Below are 18,021 nucleotides of genomic sequence, written 5' to 3'. Positions count from 1 at the left end.
AAGGAAGTAGAATGCATTTCATTTTATTATAAAGCAGTGCTCCCAAACTTTCCACAGCGTACACCTCGAGGGTGGAGAACTAACATCCAAGCTCACCTGGATGGTGGACGGGACCCACTTCTGGGTAACCTGATGAGGAAGCTCTAGGGTAGAAATTTGGGATGCGGTCTTCAGAGCAGAGGGCTTGGTTCAAGTCCCTGTTCTGCCACTTACTAACTGCATGACCTTGAGCAAGCCACTTAATTTCTCTGCTCCTTCTCTGTGAAATGGGTACAATGTGGTCAGGAGTAAAGGAACTAATACATGTACGGCACTCAGCACAAAGCCTGGCACACAGCAGGCTCTCACCTCAGCACAACTGCTTGGTTGAGCTACTGTGGCCGTGGCCGGTTGTGCCCCAAGGGGGTGGGCTCAGGAGCCTGTGCAGCAAGAGGCAGTGACCAAGGAGGCAGGGGATAATAGCCTTATCTTTTCAGGATCTCTGCCTTGGACCTGGAGAACGGAGAGAGACTTTGCTCCTATCAGGTCCCAAGTTGGGAAAACTAAGGATGAAGCCAGTGGCTGACATTTGAAATGGAATCCTCTGCATCTCCAAGTGGCCCTATACCTGACAATATCATTGTTAGTGAAAACCAAGTGACAAACGCACTCCCCCACCCCAAGTTCTTCCACATCTCCCTCGGAGGAGAGCACAGCCAATAGAGCAGAGTGTATTTATGCGCAGGGCTGGCTAAATAGGCTGGCTACGAGTCCAGAACAGGGTCAGGAGGATCTGGCTTCCCACTGGCCGACACAACAGAATCCTTCTCGCGTTGCTCTCTGATGTACTGGTCCAACAGGGTGGTCAGCTGCAGGGGCTGGTGCTGAAGCAGGGAGTGGGTCTGGGTCGTGAGGTGGGTGAGGCCTCCAACAAGCTCCCCCTGCACCAGGGGCAGGCTGGGGAGCTTGGAGTAGTTGATAAAGCCCTGCCTGCTGAGGATGGTGTCATCAATGCAGCCACCTGGAAGAACACAGGGTCAGCTGGGCTCCTTGCAGATGCCTTTCTTCTCTGAAAACAGCTTTCTGACTCTAGGAACTTGCTCTCCATTGCCCTTCTCAAAATCCTGCCTTCCCCAAGAGCTGGGTTCCACTGTGCCCCACACCACACCCACTCTGCTTGGGATTGATCCCTACTTCTTCACTCTTCCCTCAGAAAACTCTTAATATATCCACCTGGCCCCAACCCCTATTAAGTCAGTGTTTCCTAAACTTCCTTGTAAATAAGAATCAGGTGGCCAGGTGTAGCGGCTCATGCCTGTAATCCCAGCACTTTGGGAGGCCAAGGCAGGCAGATCATCTGAGGTCAGGAGTTCAAGACCAGCCTGGCCAACAAGGTGAAACCCTGTCTCTACTAAAACTATAAAAATTAGCCAGTCATGGTGGAGAGCACCTGTAATCCCAGCTACTCGGGAGGCTGAGGCAGGAGAATCGTTTGAACTGGGGAGGCAGAGGTTATAGTAAGGCGAGTTCATGCCATTGCACTCCAGTCTGGGTGAAAAGAGCGAAACTTCATCTCAGAGAAAAAAAAAAAAGAGAGAGAGAATACAGATGAGGCCAGGTGCAGTGGCTCACGCCTGTAATCCCAGCACTTTGGAAGGCCGAGGTGGGTGGATCACCTGAGGTCAGGAGTTCGAGACCAGCCTGGCCAACATGGTGAAACCATATCTCTACTAAAAATACAAAAAAAAATCAGCTGGGTGTGGTGGCAGGTGCCTGTAATCCCAGCTACTTAAGAGGCTGAGGCAGGAGAATTGCTTGAACCTAGGAGACAGAGGTTGCAGTGAGCTGAGACTGCGTCACTGCACTCCAGCCAGGGTGATAGAGTAAGACTCCATCTCAAAAAAAAAAAAAAAAAAATCAGATTCCTGTCCCGCCCCCTCCCCACAGAGACCTATGAAATCTGGATTTCCAAGGGACACGTGCAGTATTCTCTGCCCCTTAAGTGAGTCAGCATCAGGGGAGTCTGAGAAACACTGGTCACTGGCCCTCGGCACCCTTTATTTGGGTTACTTGTTTTAAGTATCTTCATCTGTGTGGGTTTCAGCACCCACTACCCCACTGTTAGACTCAAGGTATCTGAATTTTCTCTCCCTGCTCCATGTCTGCCTTTCCTAGTCTTCCCTCCAGTGCAGAAGTGACCTGGGGTAGTGAGACAACACAGGTGTGGGAATGACAGTCGGCCCTCAATAAATGTGCTGTTGACTCAGGCCCCATCCGTGAAAGGATGCTCTCTCCAAGAACGTTCACGGTTTTACCAAGACAAGCTGAGCAGATGGCAGCAGACTGCTGTAGCACCTGCCCCTCTTCATCCCACCCCTAACTGGCAGGGGTGCTTGCTCACCTAGCAGTGGCAGGAACGGCACAGTCCTTAAGATCCGTACCATCTCCTTGACCTTGGGCTCTTCACTGACCAGCAGTATGTTGTGCCCCACAAAAAGGGGCAGCAGATTTTGGTACTTGGAATCCTCCAGGAAGGGCTTCAGGACCTGGGACAGCAGGAAAAAATGACATCGGGAACAAGTGGGAGGAAGAGCCACCTCGTGGGTCATGGGCCACATTAGGCTGAGGGTGCAACCCAAGGGTCGTCTCATCCCCTAATCAGAGCTTAGACACCAGATTAGACGGTGACTCATGGAGAGGAGGAATAAGAAGTATCATCTCTGGGGAGCAGATGGTGAGGTCTGAGTCTGGTGGGGGTTGGGGGAAGATGGGCAACCCATGCCAAGGGGCCTGCTCCCTACCTGGTTGGGGAAGACCTTCATCAGGATCTTGTGTTTCCGCAGCTGGTGTCGCATAAGAAGCTTGTCCTCTGCGCTCAGAGCCACGTTCTGGCAGACGGCTATCATTCGGTTGTGCTGGAAAACTGCTGCTATCTCCCGGCGGAGAAGCCTGATGAGGCCTGTCTCCTGAAGTTGGAAAGCAATGACCAAGGAAATATCAGCTGACTTCTCTTGGCAACCTTGCTCCCTCTGTGGTAGGTTCTAGGGCTTCCAGTGATGCCCAAATGTGCAAAAGATCGGGGAACAAGTAGGATAATTGGGCCCCTGACTCTCAGGGACATGTAACATCTCCCACTCCTCTAACCTTTTCACTTTCATTAGATAATCGCAGTCTTTAGCAGTGTTTTTCAAACCTGAAAATGCTCAGTTCCACTCCCCCGAAAACAGGTCTGCAGTCTGCCCCAGTCAACAGTGCTTGACAATAATATTGTTCAAATTACTTCAACTATCAATCTGACACTATACTCATGTTGAATCATTTTGCCAATCATAAATATAACTCTTTTGCAGTGTTAGTTTAAAATTGAGAAATTTGGCTGGGTGCGGTGGCTCATGCCTGTAATCTCAGCACTTTGGGAGGCCAAGGCGGGCGGATTGCTTGAGGTCAGGAGTTCGAGACCAGCCTGGCCAACAAAGCAAAACCCCGTCTCTACTAAAAATACAAAAAATTAGCTGGGCATGGTGGCATGCGCCTATAATCCCAGTTACTCAGGAGGCTGAGGCAGGAGAATCACTTGAACCCAGGAGGCAGAGGTTGCCATGAGCCAAGAATGTCCCACTGTACTCCAGCCTGGGTAACAGAATGAGACTATCTCACACACACACACAAAAAAAAGATGGCCGGGCGGGGTGACTCACGCCTGTGATCCCAGCACTTTGGGAGGCCGAGGCAGGCAGATCACGAGGTCAGGAGATCAAAACCATCCTGCCTAACATGGTGAAACCCCGTCTCTACTAAAAATACAAAAATTAGCCAGGTGTGGCTAATTTATTTATCATTACAGGTGCGCACCTGTAATCCCAGCTACTCAGGAGGCTGAGGCAGGAGAATCACTTGAACCCGGGAGGCAGAGGTTGCAGTGAGCCGAGATCGCGCCATTGCACTCCAGCTTGGGCAACAAGAGCGATACTCCGTCTCAAAAAAAAAAGATTGGAGAGATACTCTCCCCAACCCCACTGGCTCAGGTAGCTCTCACACACATTTTTGGAGACAAGAAGGAAATTCAGCAGGCCCGTCCAATCCAGAGCCCAAAAGCCAATATAGAATCAAGTGCAGATTTCATCTTAAAGTATCTGGATCAGGCAGTCAAAGTGAAATAATTACGTGAGTGACAATGGCTGAGTGTCCTACTTCACTATGGCCAGAGACAAGATTACTTTAATCCACCATCCCACCACCAAGTGACATGTATCCAAACTCCTCCTTACCTCCTGTGGGGGGCTGGGAGGAGATGGCAGGCATGCTGGGTGGATGGCTGGTTTTGGGGGGATATATTCAGTCACAGCCATCAGCTTCTGCCGCTGAAAGTGCATCACACGACGGTGGCGGGTAACAGCCTTGGAGCCATAGCGGACAGTCTGGAGGGTAGGCAGCCGGCCTGTGAGGGGATACAGCAACATGGTTAGATGCAACCTCTTGGAGGCCCTAGTTTATCCCAGATGGAGAAAAAACACACCCTCTAGCAGAGAAAAGCACAGCTCACAGAGCTAGACTCAGCACAAGAGTGGGACAAGGAATTGTCTACCCCAAATTCTAAATTTCCAAAGCTTCTCTTCTCTTTCAATAAGTGACCTGAGGTCAATTACTTAATCTCTTGAGGTTCCCATTTCTCCAGCTCTTCTTAATGTGCAGAAATGCAAGAAAAAAATGAGAACAAAGGAGAAAATATTTTGAACACATTAAGAAAAGGGGAGGCCGGGTGTGGTGGCTGACACCTGTAATCCCAGCACTTTGGGAGGCCGAGGCGGGCGAGATCACTGGAGGTCAGGAGTTTGAGACCAGCCTGGCCAACATGGTGAAACCCCATCTCTACTAAAAATACAAAAATTAGCGGGGCATGGTGGTGCATACCTGTAATCCTAGCTACTTGAGAGGCTGAGGCAGGAGAATCGCTTGAACCCAGGAGGCAGAGGTTGCAGTGAGCCGAGATCATGCCACTGCACTCCAGCCTGGGCACAGAGTGAGACTCCGTCTCAGACAAAAAAAGAAAAAGAAAAAGAAAGAAAAAGGGGATAAGGTTGAATAAACTTTCTTAAAATGGTCAAATAATAAATATTTTAAGTTTGGGGCCCATGTACTCTGTCTCTAACACTCAACTCTGCCAAAAGCAGTCACAGACAATATGTAAACAGACAGCCGAAGCTATGTACCAACAGAATTTTATAAAACACAGTGACTGGCCCTGCCATAATATGCCAACCCCTGGTCTAATCTAGTGGTTCTCAAGGTATGCCCCACCTGTACCCCAACCAGCAACATCAGCATCATTTGAGAACTTGTTAGAAACAGAAATTTTGCTGGGTGTGGTGGCTCACGCCTGTAATCCCAACACTTTGGGAGGCCAAGGTGGGCAGCTCACTTGAGGTCAGGAATTCAAGACCAACCTGGCCAACATGGTGAAACTCTGTCTCTAACTAAACTACAAAAATTAGCCAGGTGTGGTGTCACACACCTGTAGTCCCAGCTACTCAGGTGGCTGAGCCATGAGAATTGCTTGAACCCAAGAGGCAGAGATTGCAGTGAGCCGAGATTGTGCCACTGCACTCCGGCCTGGGCGACAGAGGAAGACTGTCTCAAAAAGAAAAAGAAAAAGAAATACAAATTCTCATGCCCTGCCTAGACCTACTGAATCAGCAACTCTGGGATGGAGCCTAGCAAATAGTGTTTTTTGTTTGTTTTGTTTTGTAGAAACTAGGTTTCACTACGTTACCAAGGCTGGTCACAAATAGTGTTTTAACAAGTCCTCCTGGTGATGCTGACGCATACTAAAGTTTGAAAACCACTGCTCTAACCACTGTTCTGACATCCTCTCCTATGATTTGAAGAGCAGAAAAAAATGTTACACCATTCTCACAGCTCTCAGACAAGTTTCTCTTTCCTCCTCTCTTCCTGTTTACAGGTAATGCTACAGAGCACCCCACGGAAAACAAGTGAGGCACTCAAAAGCCCTGAGCCAAAGTGACCCTTTCATCCTCAACACAAGGGCCAAGACTAGAACTTCCCACTTTCAGCCATTCCCAAGACTGGGATGTGACCTCAGAAAAGGGTCCAGATAGAAGGTGGCTCTAACAGTCAGAGAGTATGGATATTTGCTGGGGTAAGAGGTCTTATTGGCCAGCAGCCACAAAACCTAACTGTTAAGACTGCAGGCAGGCTTTGGAATCAAATGAAACTGGATTTTTTTCTTTTTCTTTTTTTTGAGATGGAGTCTCGCTCTGTAGCCCAGGCTGGAGTGCAGCGACGGGCGATCTCAGCTCACTGCAACCTCTGCCTCCCGGTGTAAGCGATTCTCATGCCTCAGCCTCCTGAGTAGCTGGGACTACAGGCACGTGCCACCACGCCTGGCTCATTTTTGTGTTTTTAGTAGAGTTGGGGTTTTGTCATGTTGGCCAGGCTGTTCTCAAACTCTTGACCTCAGGTGATCCCTCCGCCTCAACCTCCCAAAGTGCTGGGATTACAGGCGTGAGCCACCGCGCCAAGCCGAAACTGGATTTTAATCTCTCTTCCGCCAATTACTAGCTGTGACTTTGGCCACCCAACTGGTCTGAACTTCAGTTGCTGCGTCTGTAAAGAGGAGATGCGAATGTCTTTCTCACAGGGTGCTTCAGATTTAAATGATTTAAAAGATTTAAATGAGCTAACACATATAAAAATAGTCATCACAGTGCCTGGTCTATATTGAGTGCTCAAATCCATTCATTAAACAAATATTTATTGCACCCTTACTAACATCAAGCACCATGCCACCTGCTGGCTATGCTGAATTAACATGGTTCTGCCCTTGCGGAGTTTAAGTTTAAACAAGCAACTGTTTAGTTTAAATGCAAAATTACAGATTGCGATGGGGCTAAGGAGTCAAGGGTAGACCTGAGGTGACATTTAGGCTGAGACATTAAGATGCAGACATAATGCAAAGGTCTGGGCGAGGAGTGGTCCAGGCAAAATAAACTCTGGAGACAGGCAACAGCTGGACGCTGTTGCTGTGATTACCAGAGTCTGGAATCACAAGGAGCTGCACGGGGCCAGCGATCTAGCTGGGGTCAGAGATTATGAGAAGAATCAGTAGTAGAGGAGGGCAGATGAGGACTAGAGAGCGGCGGCAAGACACGCCGTGAGGACCTGGGCCACTCCTTACCCGCCTGGGGCAGGAAACCACCACGCAGCAACCCAGCCACGGCCGCAGCCATCTCCACCGGAAGAATGGACGGAAGCCGAGTGGAGACGGAAAGAGCTAAGGATTGTGGGGTAGCGAACCCCGGGGCCGGAAGCAGTGGGCGTACCCGTCAGCTGTAGCTGTAACACGCATGCGCTAAGCCGGGCCAACGGATCCTGTCTTCACCTCCCCGCTCGGCGTCCAGTTTCTTAGCAACGACTCCGGCTTCCTAGGAACTGCTCCTTTCTCAACCATTCCTGCCCACTGCGCCCCAGCTTGCTGCCAGCAAAGCCCCTCCACACCCCTCAAACTCCAGACCCTTCACATCAATTTACTGTTGTCTTCGACCTCACCCCAGCAATTTTCTCTGAATCAACCCCTTTTCCTCCTCTCCCAAGTCTCTGAGTTTCTCTCTCCTGCCATCCTGGTTTCTGCCATCCTTAGGGGCCGCCCAGGCTGCTAGGCTCCTTTTCGTTCCTCTCCCCGCTCAGATCAGCAGTCTTTTATTTTAGATCATGTCTGGTGGTGAGTAGGGAGGGGGGACGGTGGGTAGAGCAGTTGGAAAACAGCGGGGTAAGTCCTCCAAGGATGAGGAAATGTGACAGTTGGACTCATCTTTTCACAGCGAAGTCAGCCCAGGGTCCAGAGGAAGGGGGCGTCTGCATCACTGAAGCCCTTATCACTAAGCGGAATTTGACTTTCCCTGAGGATGAGGAACTGTCAGAAAAGATGTGAGTGCATGGGAGAGAAAAAGGGTTCTAGAAGGCTGAAACACTCAGGATGACCAGGCCCCTGAGCTGTACTGATTTGTCAATTGATCTTTGTCTCTCTCCTTATTAGTCCACACATCCAATCAGTGGTAATGCCCAGTTGATTTTCCCTTCTTAAAAATAATTCCATCTCTTTTTCACCATCCTCACTCAACTGTCTTAGATAAGTCCATATTAACCCTCTCCTATACTCCCAGCGCTTTGGGAGACTGATGCAGGAGGATCGCTTGAGCCCAGGAGTTTGAGACCAGCCTGGGCAATACAGTGAGAATCTTATCTCTAAAAATAAAAATAAATTAGCTGAGTATGGTGGTGCACACACACCTGTAGTCCTAGGTACTTGGGAGGCTGAGGCAGGAGGATCACTTGAGCCCAGGTACCTGTGGCTACAGTAAGCTATGATCATGCCATTGCATGCCAGCCTGGGCAACAGGGTGAGACCCTATTTCTAAAACAAACACAAAATAAAGTATTTTTAATTACTTTTTTAGAGATGGGGTCTTGCTCTGTTGGCCAGACTGGTCTTGAACTCCTCAAACAATCCTCCTACTTCAGCCTCCTGAGTAGCCAAAGTGATCCTTTCAAATAACAAATCTAATCAGGCACTCACTGACAGAAACTTTCTTGGCTGTTACCTCCCAAATAAAATCCCACTGCCTAAGCTTAAGTTGTCTTCTGCTTTTCAGCCTTCTTTCTGGCCACTTTCCACAAGTGTACAATTTCCCACACTGCGTACTCACACCTTAGTACCTTACTACTCAGAGTATGTATGTGTAGGCGGGAGAGGGTGCAGGGGTAGGGCAGCAGCACTGGCATCACAGGGGGCTTGTTAGAAGTGGAGCATCTCAGCCCCTCCACCCGATCTACTGAATTAGAGTCTGCATGGGCATATTGGAGTTTCGGAAGGGCTGTGTTAGCACATACTATTCCTTCTGCTTGAAACGCCTTCTCACCATATCCCCCTATCTTCATGGCTAATGCCTACTCATCTGTCACCTCCTCTAGGAAGCATTCCCTGATTCCTCCTACTCTGAACTTAGTGCACAGACTATGTACTCCCTTTGTCCCCTGTACTTGCTTCTGTTATCCACTTGTCATAGATGTTTGGCCTTCTTCTTTCTTTCTTTCTTCTTCTTCCTCTTTATTCTTTCTCCTTCTTCCCCTTCTTCCTCCTCCTTCTCCTTCTTCTTCTTCCTTTCCCCTGTACTTGCCTCTGTTATCCACTTGTCATAGATGTTTCGCCTTCTTCCTCTTTTTTTTTTGAGACGGAGTCTCACTCCGTTGCGCAGGCTGGAGTGCGGTGGCACGATCTCGGCTCACTGCAACGACTGCCTCCTGGGTTGAAGCAATTCTCCAGCCTCAGTCTCCTGAGTAGCTGGGACTGCATGTGTCCGCCACCACACCCAGCTAATTTTTTTTGTATTTTTAGTAGAGATGGGGTTTCACCATGTTAGCCAGGCTGGTCTTGAACTCCTGACCTCAGGCAATCTGCCCGCCTCAGCCTCCCAAAGTGCTGGGATTATAGGCGTGAGCTACCTCACCCAGTCTCTTTTTTTTTTTTTTTCTTTTAAATGACATAGGGTCTTGCTCTGTCACCCAGGCTGAAGTGCAGTAGCATAATCGTGGCACATTACAGCCTCGACCTCCTGGGCTAAAGCGATCCTCCTGCCTCGGCCTCCCAAAGTGCTGGGAGTACAGGGTGAGCCACCAAGGCCAGCCTGCCCTGCTTCTTTAATAGTGGTGGGCAGAGACTCTGTCATTTGTCTCTAGTAGCCACTCAGCAAATGTTGTAGAATGAATGAATGGGTGGATGAAACAAGTGCTTTTTCCTCCATGAACCACTCAAAAGGAAGGTGAGGAAGGATCTTTCTGCAATGTCTCATCTCTGTCCTACCCCTGCCTCCACCATCCAAGCTGGCCAGAGGAAGGCTTCTCTTGCTGCTGAATCTCTCCAGGAACCATAAGCTGCCATGCTCCAATTTCCCAGAGGGTCCTTACTCCTCTCTCTCACCCTTCCCAGTGCTAATGATAAAGATACAAGTCTGCAAGTCAAGACAGTTTCATGATCTAGACACCACCTCAAGATGTCAAGAAGATGTTTCTCACATTTGATTAAAATCACTCAGCCAACTACCCCTGCTTGAAACCCCTTCCCTCCTCCCTCTCTCCCATCCTCCCTGCTAACAGACCACATGAGTGGTGTTCTAACACCACCCTTACTGACTCTTCTCCCAGGTTTCACACTCTTGATGAACTGCAGACTGTCCGCCTGGACCGGGAGGGGATTACTACTATCAGGAACTTAGAGGGCCTCAAGAATCTTCACAGCCTCTATCTGCAAGGGGTAACTTCTTTCTCCATCCTTCCCCTCCCCTTGACCCCTGTGGACCTAATCTGTCTCATCTGAAAGGAGTCAACCAGGTCATTTTGCCCATTCCCTGGTGTTCAGGCAGGCAGACCTTCAGTTAAACCATTCCCAGATGAATGACGTAGGGTCCTGAACTGAAAGACTAATTCCCCTAGAATAGATCCTGAACATGACCTGTGCTCCCTCCACTGTTCTTTAGGCACTTCTCTTGATCTAGAAGTTCTTCTTGGCATTTACTCTAAATCTTTCACGTTAAATAGCTCCAGCCTATTTCCTGTTTTGAAGAGGAAGAGGAAACTATGAAGATTCCTCTACATCAATCAGATCCTACTTGAAGGCTGTTTGGTGGTGGTGGTGGTTGGTTGATCTTCAGCCCTCCCCTGGTTGAATATTCCCAGCTCGCTTCGACTTTCCCCATAGAAACTTTTCCCATCAAGTTCATGTATGCTTATTGTTCTCTCTGTGTATGCAAGCCACCACCAAGGCCCTTTCCATTTTCCTGGTGGCGGCTTGGTTTCCTTTTCTGATTCCCAGGTCACTCTTTGGTTGTGGAATCAGAAGAGTATACTTAGTCAGGTTTAGATACCCCAGGTTTACACCCCTAACCATCCACCTGGAGAAAGAAAATCATCTTTCTTAAGGTAGTGGCAACCTGTTCAAGGAGTGGGGTTATCATTCCCAAAGTGCCAGATCTCCAGCTGCAGGAGTAGACATGGTCTTGAGACTTTGTCCCTGTAAAGGGCCTCCCACCCATCTGATCTCAGCTTGGTTTCCCCACTTCGGTTTCTTCTTGCAGAATAAGATCCAGCAAATTGAGAACCTGGCTTGCGTCCCCTCCTTGCGGTATGTGGTGCCAGGGCTCAGGCAGGGGAAGAGGGGTCGGGGGAACCTAAACACACCCCAAAGAACTGGTTCAGATTTCTCCAAGCCTGGGTCCTTTTCAGCCAAGGACCAGCAAGCCTAGCTCTACTCCCTCACCCCAGAAGGCCATGTGTCCCCATTGGTCATCAGCTGCCTAGCCCAGGGGCCCCAGTGTCAAGTGCCCTCCTCTTTTCCTCCAGCTGTTCTATGATTCAGCTCTGCCTCTCTACCCCTTCCTTCCCCTACAGCTTCCTGTCTCTGGCAGGAAACCAAATCAGGCAGGTGGAAAACCTCCTCGACCTCCCATGCCTCCAGTTTCTGGACCTTTCTGAGAACCTGATAGAAACGTTGAAGCTGGGTAGGAACCCACTTGCCCTGGCTCACCAAACACATCCCCTGTGGGGCCTGCCCTCCCCTCTGCACCCAGCTGCCTGTGCTTGCATTAGCCACACCCCTGCAGGTCCACACCTCATCCTCAGGGAGTTCAAGGGGTTGTGCCTAGAGGTAGTGGCTTTGGACGAGAAAGTGGGTGTGAGAACCCCATTCCCATCGCTTCATGGCCTTTTGGCTAAGATCAAGTGAGAACCCCATTTCCTCTCTCTTTGCTGTGTGCAGATGAGTTCCCCCAGAGCCTTCTCATCCTCAACCTGTCTGGCAATAGCTGCACCAACCAGGATGGCTACCGGTAAGGAGGGGAGGGTGGGAAGAAAGGTCTAGTTGAGCTCCACCTGCTAACTCAGCCCAGGCCCCTCTCAGCCTGCAATCCTGGGGTTACTATCCATGGCACCTTCTCCCCAACCTCCTACCTAACTCATGAGCCACCACCCCTCCAGGTGTGGGTGCTGTGGTGCATATCTTTGCATCCTCCACGCCAGGGTGCCCTCCTAGGTAACCTCTGCTCCTGCTCTGCAGTGAGCTGGTGATAGAAGCCCTGCCACTTCTCTTGGACCTGGATGGGCAGCCTGTGATGGAGCGCTGGATTTCGGACGAGGAGGATGAAGCTTCAAGCGAGGAGGAGTTCCCAGAGCTGAGTGGCCCATTCTGCTCAGAACGAGGTGACCCTGCTTTCCAAGGCTTTCAGCTTCCCCAGAGCCCACCTCTTCCCTGTGGGACACAAGGGAAGCTAAGATGGCAGTGGCGTCTGGGGAGGGGAGCCCCAAGTTCAGATCAACATCTGGGCCAGAGTAAGGTGTCAGTCCGGGACCCCAGCCTCAGGCTGCTTCCCAAGAGGGATGGCAGGGGCCAGCCAGAGACTTCCCTGAGCTCAGGGACCCTCCTGCTGAGCCCAGAGCTCCACCCACCCTGCACCCTCCACCCCCTGGCCCCTCATAGGCTTCCTCAAGGAGCTGGAGCAGGAGCTGAGCAGGCACAGGGAGCACCGGCAACAGGCGGCCCTGACACAGCACCTGCTGAGGATGGAGATGCAGCCCACCCTCACCAACCTGCCCTTGCTGCCTGGGGTGCCCATGGCTGGGGACAGCAGCCCTTCTGCCACTCCTGGGCAAGGGGAGGAGACAGTCCCTGAGGCCGTCTCCTCACCCCAGGCCTCCTCTCCCACCAAGAAACCATGCAGTCTGATTCCCAGGGGCCACCAAAACTCTCTATGGGGAAGGAAGGGGGTCCGAGCAGCCACAGCCCCCAAGGCCTCTGTGGCTGAGGCCCCCAGCACAACCAAAACTATGGCCAAGAGAAGCAAGAAATGATTCTCTGTCAACCTTTCTCTACGAGTGGAGTGGAGTGGGGCCTGCCCCACTTCTCAGACCAATGACCTGTGTCAGGAGTTCATCCCCAGTAAAGTGTCTCTAGGCCCTGAATATGCTTTTCGTGTTACTTGGGGGTATCTCAGGGGAAGCAACCAGTGAAAGCTCCAGGAAACAAAATACAGAACACAGTGAGCCACCTGATTCTAAAGAGCAAGTTTTGAATCTTTCAGGAGCTACCCACAGGGCAGGCATGCCTCAGGCCCCCCGCTGGCTTCCTGGCTCCCACATGGGCAAGAAGCAGGCACCACCTCATAGAGGATGCCATCTCACTGCCACCCCTAGGGAGTGCCCTTCCCCAGTCCAAGCCAAGGACCAAGGAGCTGTGGTCCTAGTCGTCCCCAACAGCAGCCTGCTCCTGTCCCCTCCCTGTCCTCCTGCCTAGTCCCCATCACTCAGCCACTCAGGAATGAGTACACAACCACAGGCCCCACAGCTGCCTTTGGGCCTCACTTGGCTCTCCCACCCCCACTGAACCTGGGATAAAGTTCACTGAAGAGAAAATAAAGCACATTTATTAAGGCAAAGGCCAAGCTGGCCGCTCAGAACATGGCCAAGGAGCATGAAGGGATTGCTCCAACTTCACCACCACTCAGGGCAGTTGGTCCGAGGGGTTCTGGGCCCACCCCAGGCCAGCAGAAGCTATGAAGCTTATGCATAAGCCTGGCTCTCCCTCTTCACGAAGGCCTGGAAGAGGCTGCCCAGCTCCTGGAGGGATGGGGCCCACTCACTGGCCAGCAGCCCCTGTGTGGCCTTGAGGCCTTCCTGCTCCAGATCCTGCTGTTTCTGCTGGAGCTGCTGCCCTCGATCCTGCCCCAAGGGAAAGCTGAGATGAGTCTGTCCAGGACAGGCTTCCCGCCAGGTGAAGGGGGGACTGTGTACCACCTCACACAAGCAGGAGAAAGGAGAGACCCCCCAACATTCCCCAAAGGCAGTTGCTGGCTTTGAAGGGAGGAACTCCTCTCCCCAGCTCTGGAATCTCTTCCACTCCCAGTTTCCCTCATATTTCCAGAGTTTCACTGGGAGTGGGAGGTCTGTCATCACCTCAGGGTAGCCCCTACTCCCTGGGGGATACCTGATCACTCTCCATCAGCCCCAGGGCTGCCTGGTGTCCACGATAGAGGGTGTGCCGGCGATCTACCCGAGTCTGGAATCGGGGCAGGGTCCGAACAGGGTCCTGTGCTCCAAAAGTGGGGGACAGCACCTGGGGGGCTTGGGCCACCCCCACCCCAAAGATGAAAGGTTTGAACACAGACCTAGAAGGGCACGGATGGAAGGACGGAGATATATCATATCCTCTCTTCTCCCCAGCCTTCCCCATCCTCGTTCTTCCCACCTGGATGGGTCTGGCGTGGCAGTAAGAAAGTGCACGCAGGGCTGTGTGGGATCCTGGGGCAGGACAGACACCATGCTGGCCGTGGTGCGAAAGCCTCCCGAGTCCATGCAGATACCACTCTCCTTGTCCCTGAGGATGCCCATCATCACCTCTGCTGTGATGCCCCCTGCCAAGGAGTAGAGGGGGAAGCTGTGGGAGGGGAGAGTGGCTGGCACTGCTGTGGCCCTCCTGGCCCCCAGCCCCCTCCACCACTCACTAACCTTGCCATTGCTGCAGCAGCTCCTGCCCTGCCCGGAAGCGGGCCTTGGCAGCCTCCATTCGCACAGGCTGCTGGGTCAGGGAGAAGACCTGAGCAAAGTCAAAGGCACCCTGCCCATCCCACCAGCCCTTGGCCTGGGCATGAGTCCGCAGCTCCGGGTGTTGGACCGAGATGTCTGTGCCAATGCTCAGCTGGTTGGAGATGTTGCGGGCCCCCTCTGTGGAGGAGATGGGGGAGCGGTTCATTTACCATTGAGTGTCTATTCTATGCCAGGCACTGGGCAAGACGCTGAGAACACGGTGGAAAAGAGAACGACCTACCCTCATGGAGCCTACAGTGTGGTGGGGGAGGCAGACAAAATAGTCGAAGAGATAAATGTAAGCATGCAACTGTGTTGAATGCGATGAAAAAGAAGTACCTGCTTGCATATAAGCAGGAAACCTGACCACCCAGGGAAGTCCAGGAAGGCTTCTGAGAGGAAGCAGCAGGCTGTAGCACAAGGAAGACTTAACCGAGTGAAGGGGAGAAGGGTTCCCAAGTGAGCTCATCTCCCATCTCCCTGAATGTCCCGACAGGCTTGCACCTGGATCGGGCCCCTACCATTTCTCCCACTTCCCAAGGCTGGCAGAAAGGGAATGCCTCACCCTGGATCCTCTGTGCAGCCCAGAGCCTGCCAGCTGTCTCCAGCACCCATGCCTCTGTGCGGTCAGCCAGCAGGAAGGTGTTGTGGTAGGAGAATGGCGCAGGGTCCTCCAGGCAGCTGCCCCCCTGCCCATAGCGCTCCAGTAAGCCTGTGATCACATGCAAGGCCTCCTGGGCAGAGCTGCTCCGTTCCAAAGCCAGCCTGGCAAGAGAGAGGACCAAGGGACAGAAGGGTGACAGAGGGATCAATGGCTGGTGGCAGAAGCTCCAGGGGACAGAAGAGGCCTGGAGAGGTTTGGTGATAGGCCCAAGTCACACAGCAAATCTGCTGGCACTGATCGTATCAAACACAATTACACCAGTGGCTTTCAATGCTCTCGTTCCATGTGCTATGCTTTGAGGGTTCCATGAAAAGGCCTGAAACACTGTTTCAGAGAGAAAAGTGTCCTGAGTCCCCAACCTCTCTCCACCCAGAGCTGCTCCATCCACTATTACTGGTTTTATAAATCGGGACTCTATGTGAGATTTCAACTGAAAATAAATAACCACTGCTCTATTTCTGGGCCAGGAGAGGCCCAAAGGTGGCTGCTGTTGCAGCCTTCCTCACGAGGGCACGAGGGCAAAGTCTGCAGAGAGGAGGAGGCCCCTGTGAACCAGGCTGGGGGAGGAATGGATGGGCCCAGGTCAAAACTCAGCCCCCAGATTTCTGGTGTTTCAGGCAGATGAGGAAGGGCAGGGTCTGCACCTGAGCAGGTCCATGCCCAGCAGGGCTTCCCCCTCCCCAACTGGCTCCTTCGTCCACACAGCCTCGTTGCCAATGCAGACACCATGCTCGTTGGCGCCCATCTCAGCCCCCCACAGCCAAGAAGGACGGCTCAGAATCACAGCGTGCGTCTTCGACACCTGTTCCACTTCAATGTATGTGCACTGGAGGTGAGGGAGGAGAAAGGAAGTGTCCACTCAGAGAGGGGCGGCCCCTCGAGTGCTGGCACTCTGCCAATCACCTTATAGATCCCTTTGAGGAATGTCTCATTCCCATTTTATAGAAGAGGAAACTGAGGTAGACTGAGGCTACATAATGGGCTCAGGTCCAGGTTGGTAGGCTTAAAGCTCATGCTCTTCAACTACTTCTGGCAGCCTCCCAGGTGTGGGGAGCAGGGGAAAAGGTCTTAGAAGAATGCAGAGCTCTGTCACACCTCCCAGCACCCCATAAGGCCTAACCCACCTGGAGCCGGCTCCCAGGAGTGTGAGAGCCTGCGGGGACAAACACCACCTCCTGCACCTCATCCCGGGGTCGGTCCGAGTTCTTGGCAAAGATCACAGCTGGGATGGCTGAGGCCGGGGGCACAGAGACAAAGCAGTCGCAGGAACATGGAGAGTCAGGGCTCGACGATGCCATGTGGGGAGAGGCGGGCCTCTCCATAAACCTGGCCACAGCTCAGCCCCGGGGAGCCGCCTACCCCCACACGTGTAAACGACGCGCAGGGAAGACACCGCCGTGGCTCCTGGACGCTCGGCGCACACACCATGCACGGGTGTGCGGGAGCAGAGGTGCCCACCCTCTCCCCAGGCTCCAGGCTTGGGAGTCCGCAGGCGGGCACTCCGAGGATCCCGCCCCCACTGGGAGTTCCGGCCCTTGGGAGCAGTCGTGGGACCGTTCCCCTCGCTACCCCACCAAGAGTCCTGCGGCCCTGCGCGTGTCCAGATACCCGACCCTCTTCTATCCAACCCTTCTCTCACCCCCAATACTGTATTCCCCTCACTCTCTCTCCCTCCAAGACCCCAGCTCGGTCCCGGGTGCCACCTCCTCCGCTTCTGGCCAGGGCCGCCCCATTGGGCGGAGACTCCCAGGCGACCTGGAAGGCCTTCGGCCTCCGGGTCGGAGCCGGAACGGAGCGTGCAGCTCTGCCGTTTTCCACCAGGGCGCGCGCCTGCACCACTTCTCGGAGCGGAGCGGCCTTGCGAGCCACACCTGGCTTCCTGTCCTACCCGGGCGCCCATTTTAGGCCTGACAAAGGTTGCTAACCCCACGGAGTCACTGCGGGGAGCTGGAGCTAGGGGTGGAAAGGATCCCGCGTGAAAAGGGAGACTTTGTCAGAGAAGGGGGACTGCTGGGACATCTGGAGACTAAGGAAGAACCTCAGATACTTGAGTCCCGGTTTGAATCCCAGAGGCGCAATCCCAGGCTGGAGGCACCCAGGGGAATAAGATACAGAATACAAGAGTGGTGGAGGCTAGGTGCGGGGGGCTGGCCCCTGTAATCCCAGCACTTTGGGAGGCTGTGGTGGGAGGATCACTTGAACCCAGGAGTTCAAGACCAGCCTGGGTAACATAGCAAGACCTCGCCTCTACAGAAAATATTTTAAAATTAGCTGGGCGTGGTGTTGCGTGCCTGTAGTCCCAGCTGTTCAGAAGGCTGAGGTGGGAGGATCGCTTGAGCCAGATAGGTCGAGGCTGCGGTGAGCCAAGATCACACCACTGCACTCCAGCCGTGGTGACAGAGCAAGACCCTGTCTCTTAAAATAAATAAGGGAACAGGTGCACAAAACCCATCTGATCCCAGAGGGCCTATCTGTCCAATAGTGTTCCAACCCATAGGAAGATAGCTTTAAAAGCAAATTTAGAACTTTCTAGTTCAAAGATTTAGTGGGTTTACCTGTAGTGAAACTGAAACCACAAAGAAGTCGTGGCCAAAGGTGACACACAGTCATATGGGGGTATACTCTCACCCCAAATGTTTTGATTTTCAGTTCATTTTTCTCTACAAACCATCTCTCCATAGCCATCATTAAGACAAATGCATCTTACACCCTTTTGCTGTATGGAGCCCTCC

General features: G+C 52.4%; 3 protein-coding genes across 4 annotated transcripts; 1 reads left to right on the top strand and 2 right to left on the bottom strand.

Moving 5' to 3' along the window:
* Nucleotides 1–2: 2 nt before the first annotated feature.
* MRPL10 (mitochondrial ribosomal protein L10) lies at nucleotides 3–7,280 on the bottom strand. Its single transcript, XM_003912653.4, has 5 exons — nucleotides 7,175–7,280; nucleotides 4,248–4,417; nucleotides 2,781–2,945; nucleotides 2,381–2,525; nucleotides 3–1,000 (listed from the first exon to the last, which is right to left on the bottom strand). Exons 1-5 carry the CDS (start codon nucleotides 7,224–7,226, stop codon nucleotides 744–746), a joined length of 789 nt encoding a protein of 262 aa, XP_003912702.2. The 5' UTR covers nucleotides 7,227–7,280; the 3' UTR covers nucleotides 3–743.
* Nucleotides 7,281–7,296: 16 nt separating this feature from the next.
* On the top strand, nucleotides 7,297–13,005 carry LRRC46 (leucine rich repeat containing 46). The gene is made up of 8 exons (XM_003912655.4): nucleotides 7,297–7,717; nucleotides 7,818–7,923; nucleotides 10,198–10,306; nucleotides 11,127–11,173; nucleotides 11,440–11,549; nucleotides 11,807–11,876; nucleotides 12,104–12,246; nucleotides 12,524–13,005. Exons 1-8 carry the CDS (start codon nucleotides 7,708–7,710, stop codon nucleotides 12,892–12,894), a joined length of 966 nt encoding a protein of 321 aa, XP_003912704.1. The 5' UTR covers nucleotides 7,297–7,707; the 3' UTR covers nucleotides 12,895–13,005.
* Nucleotides 13,006–13,450: 445 nt separating this feature from the next.
* Nucleotides 13,451–17,204, bottom strand: SCRN2 (secernin 2). 2 transcript variants are annotated; one of them, XM_021928945.1, is made up of 8 exons: nucleotides 16,952–17,204; nucleotides 16,414–16,520; nucleotides 15,934–16,115; nucleotides 15,191–15,390; nucleotides 14,548–14,763; nucleotides 14,288–14,453; nucleotides 14,027–14,207; nucleotides 13,451–13,761 (listed from the first exon to the last, which is right to left on the bottom strand). In XM_021928945.1, exons 1-8 carry the CDS (start codon nucleotides 17,187–17,189, stop codon nucleotides 13,603–13,605), a joined length of 1,449 nt encoding a protein of 482 aa, XP_021784637.1. In that variant the 5' UTR covers nucleotides 17,190–17,204; the 3' UTR covers nucleotides 13,451–13,602. The 2 variants fall into 2 exon arrangements, with proteins under 2 accessions (XP_021784637.1, XP_003912705.1); XM_003912656.5 differs by lacking the exon at nucleotides 16,952–17,204 and having other exon boundaries at nucleotides 16,414–16,760.
* Between the last annotated feature and the right edge of the window lie 817 nt (nucleotides 17,205–18,021).

This window comes from Papio anubis, chromosome 17, assembly GCF_008728515.1.
Source record: "Papio anubis isolate 15944 chromosome 17, Panubis1.0, whole genome shotgun sequence".
NCBI lineage: Eukaryota > Metazoa > Chordata > Mammalia > Primates > Cercopithecidae > Papio > Papio anubis.
Note: the sequence above shows the minus strand (reverse complement) of the source record. Positions and strands in the feature narration are given on the sequence as shown.

Coding starts and splice junctions, on each gene's coding strand:
- MRPL10 (XM_003912653.4), bottom strand. CDS start 7,226: ATGGCTGCGGCCGTGGCTGGGTTGCTGCGTGGTGGTTTCCTGCCCCAG. Junction 4,418..7,174: donor TGGTTTCCTGCCCCAGGCGG/GTAAGGAGTGGC, acceptor ATCCCCTCACAG/GCCGGCTGCCTACCCTCCAG. Junction 1,001..2,380: donor GCCGTTCCTGCCACTGCTAG/GTGAGCAAGCAC, acceptor GTGTTCTTCCAG/GTGGCTGCATTGATGACACC.
- LRRC46 (XM_003912655.4), top strand. Junction 11,877..12,103: donor ACCAACCAGGATGGCTACCG/GTAAGGAGGGGA, acceptor CCTGCTCTGCAG/TGAGCTGGTGATAGAAGCCC. Junction 12,247..12,523: donor CCCATTCTGCTCAGAACGAG/GTGACCCTGCTT, acceptor GGCCCCTCATAG/GCTTCCTCAAGGAGCTGGAG.
- SCRN2 (XM_021928945.1), bottom strand. CDS start 17,189: ATGGGCGCCCGGGTAGGACAGGAAGCCAGGTGTGGCTCGCAAGGCCGC. Junction 16,116..16,413: donor CTCCTGGGAGCCGGCTCCAG/GTGGGTTAGGCC, acceptor CCTCACCTCCAG/TGCACATACATTGAAGTGGA. Junction 13,762..14,026: donor GGCTGATGGAGAGTGATCAG/GTATCCCCCAGG, acceptor CCCTTGGGGCAG/GATCGAGGGCAGCAGCTCCA.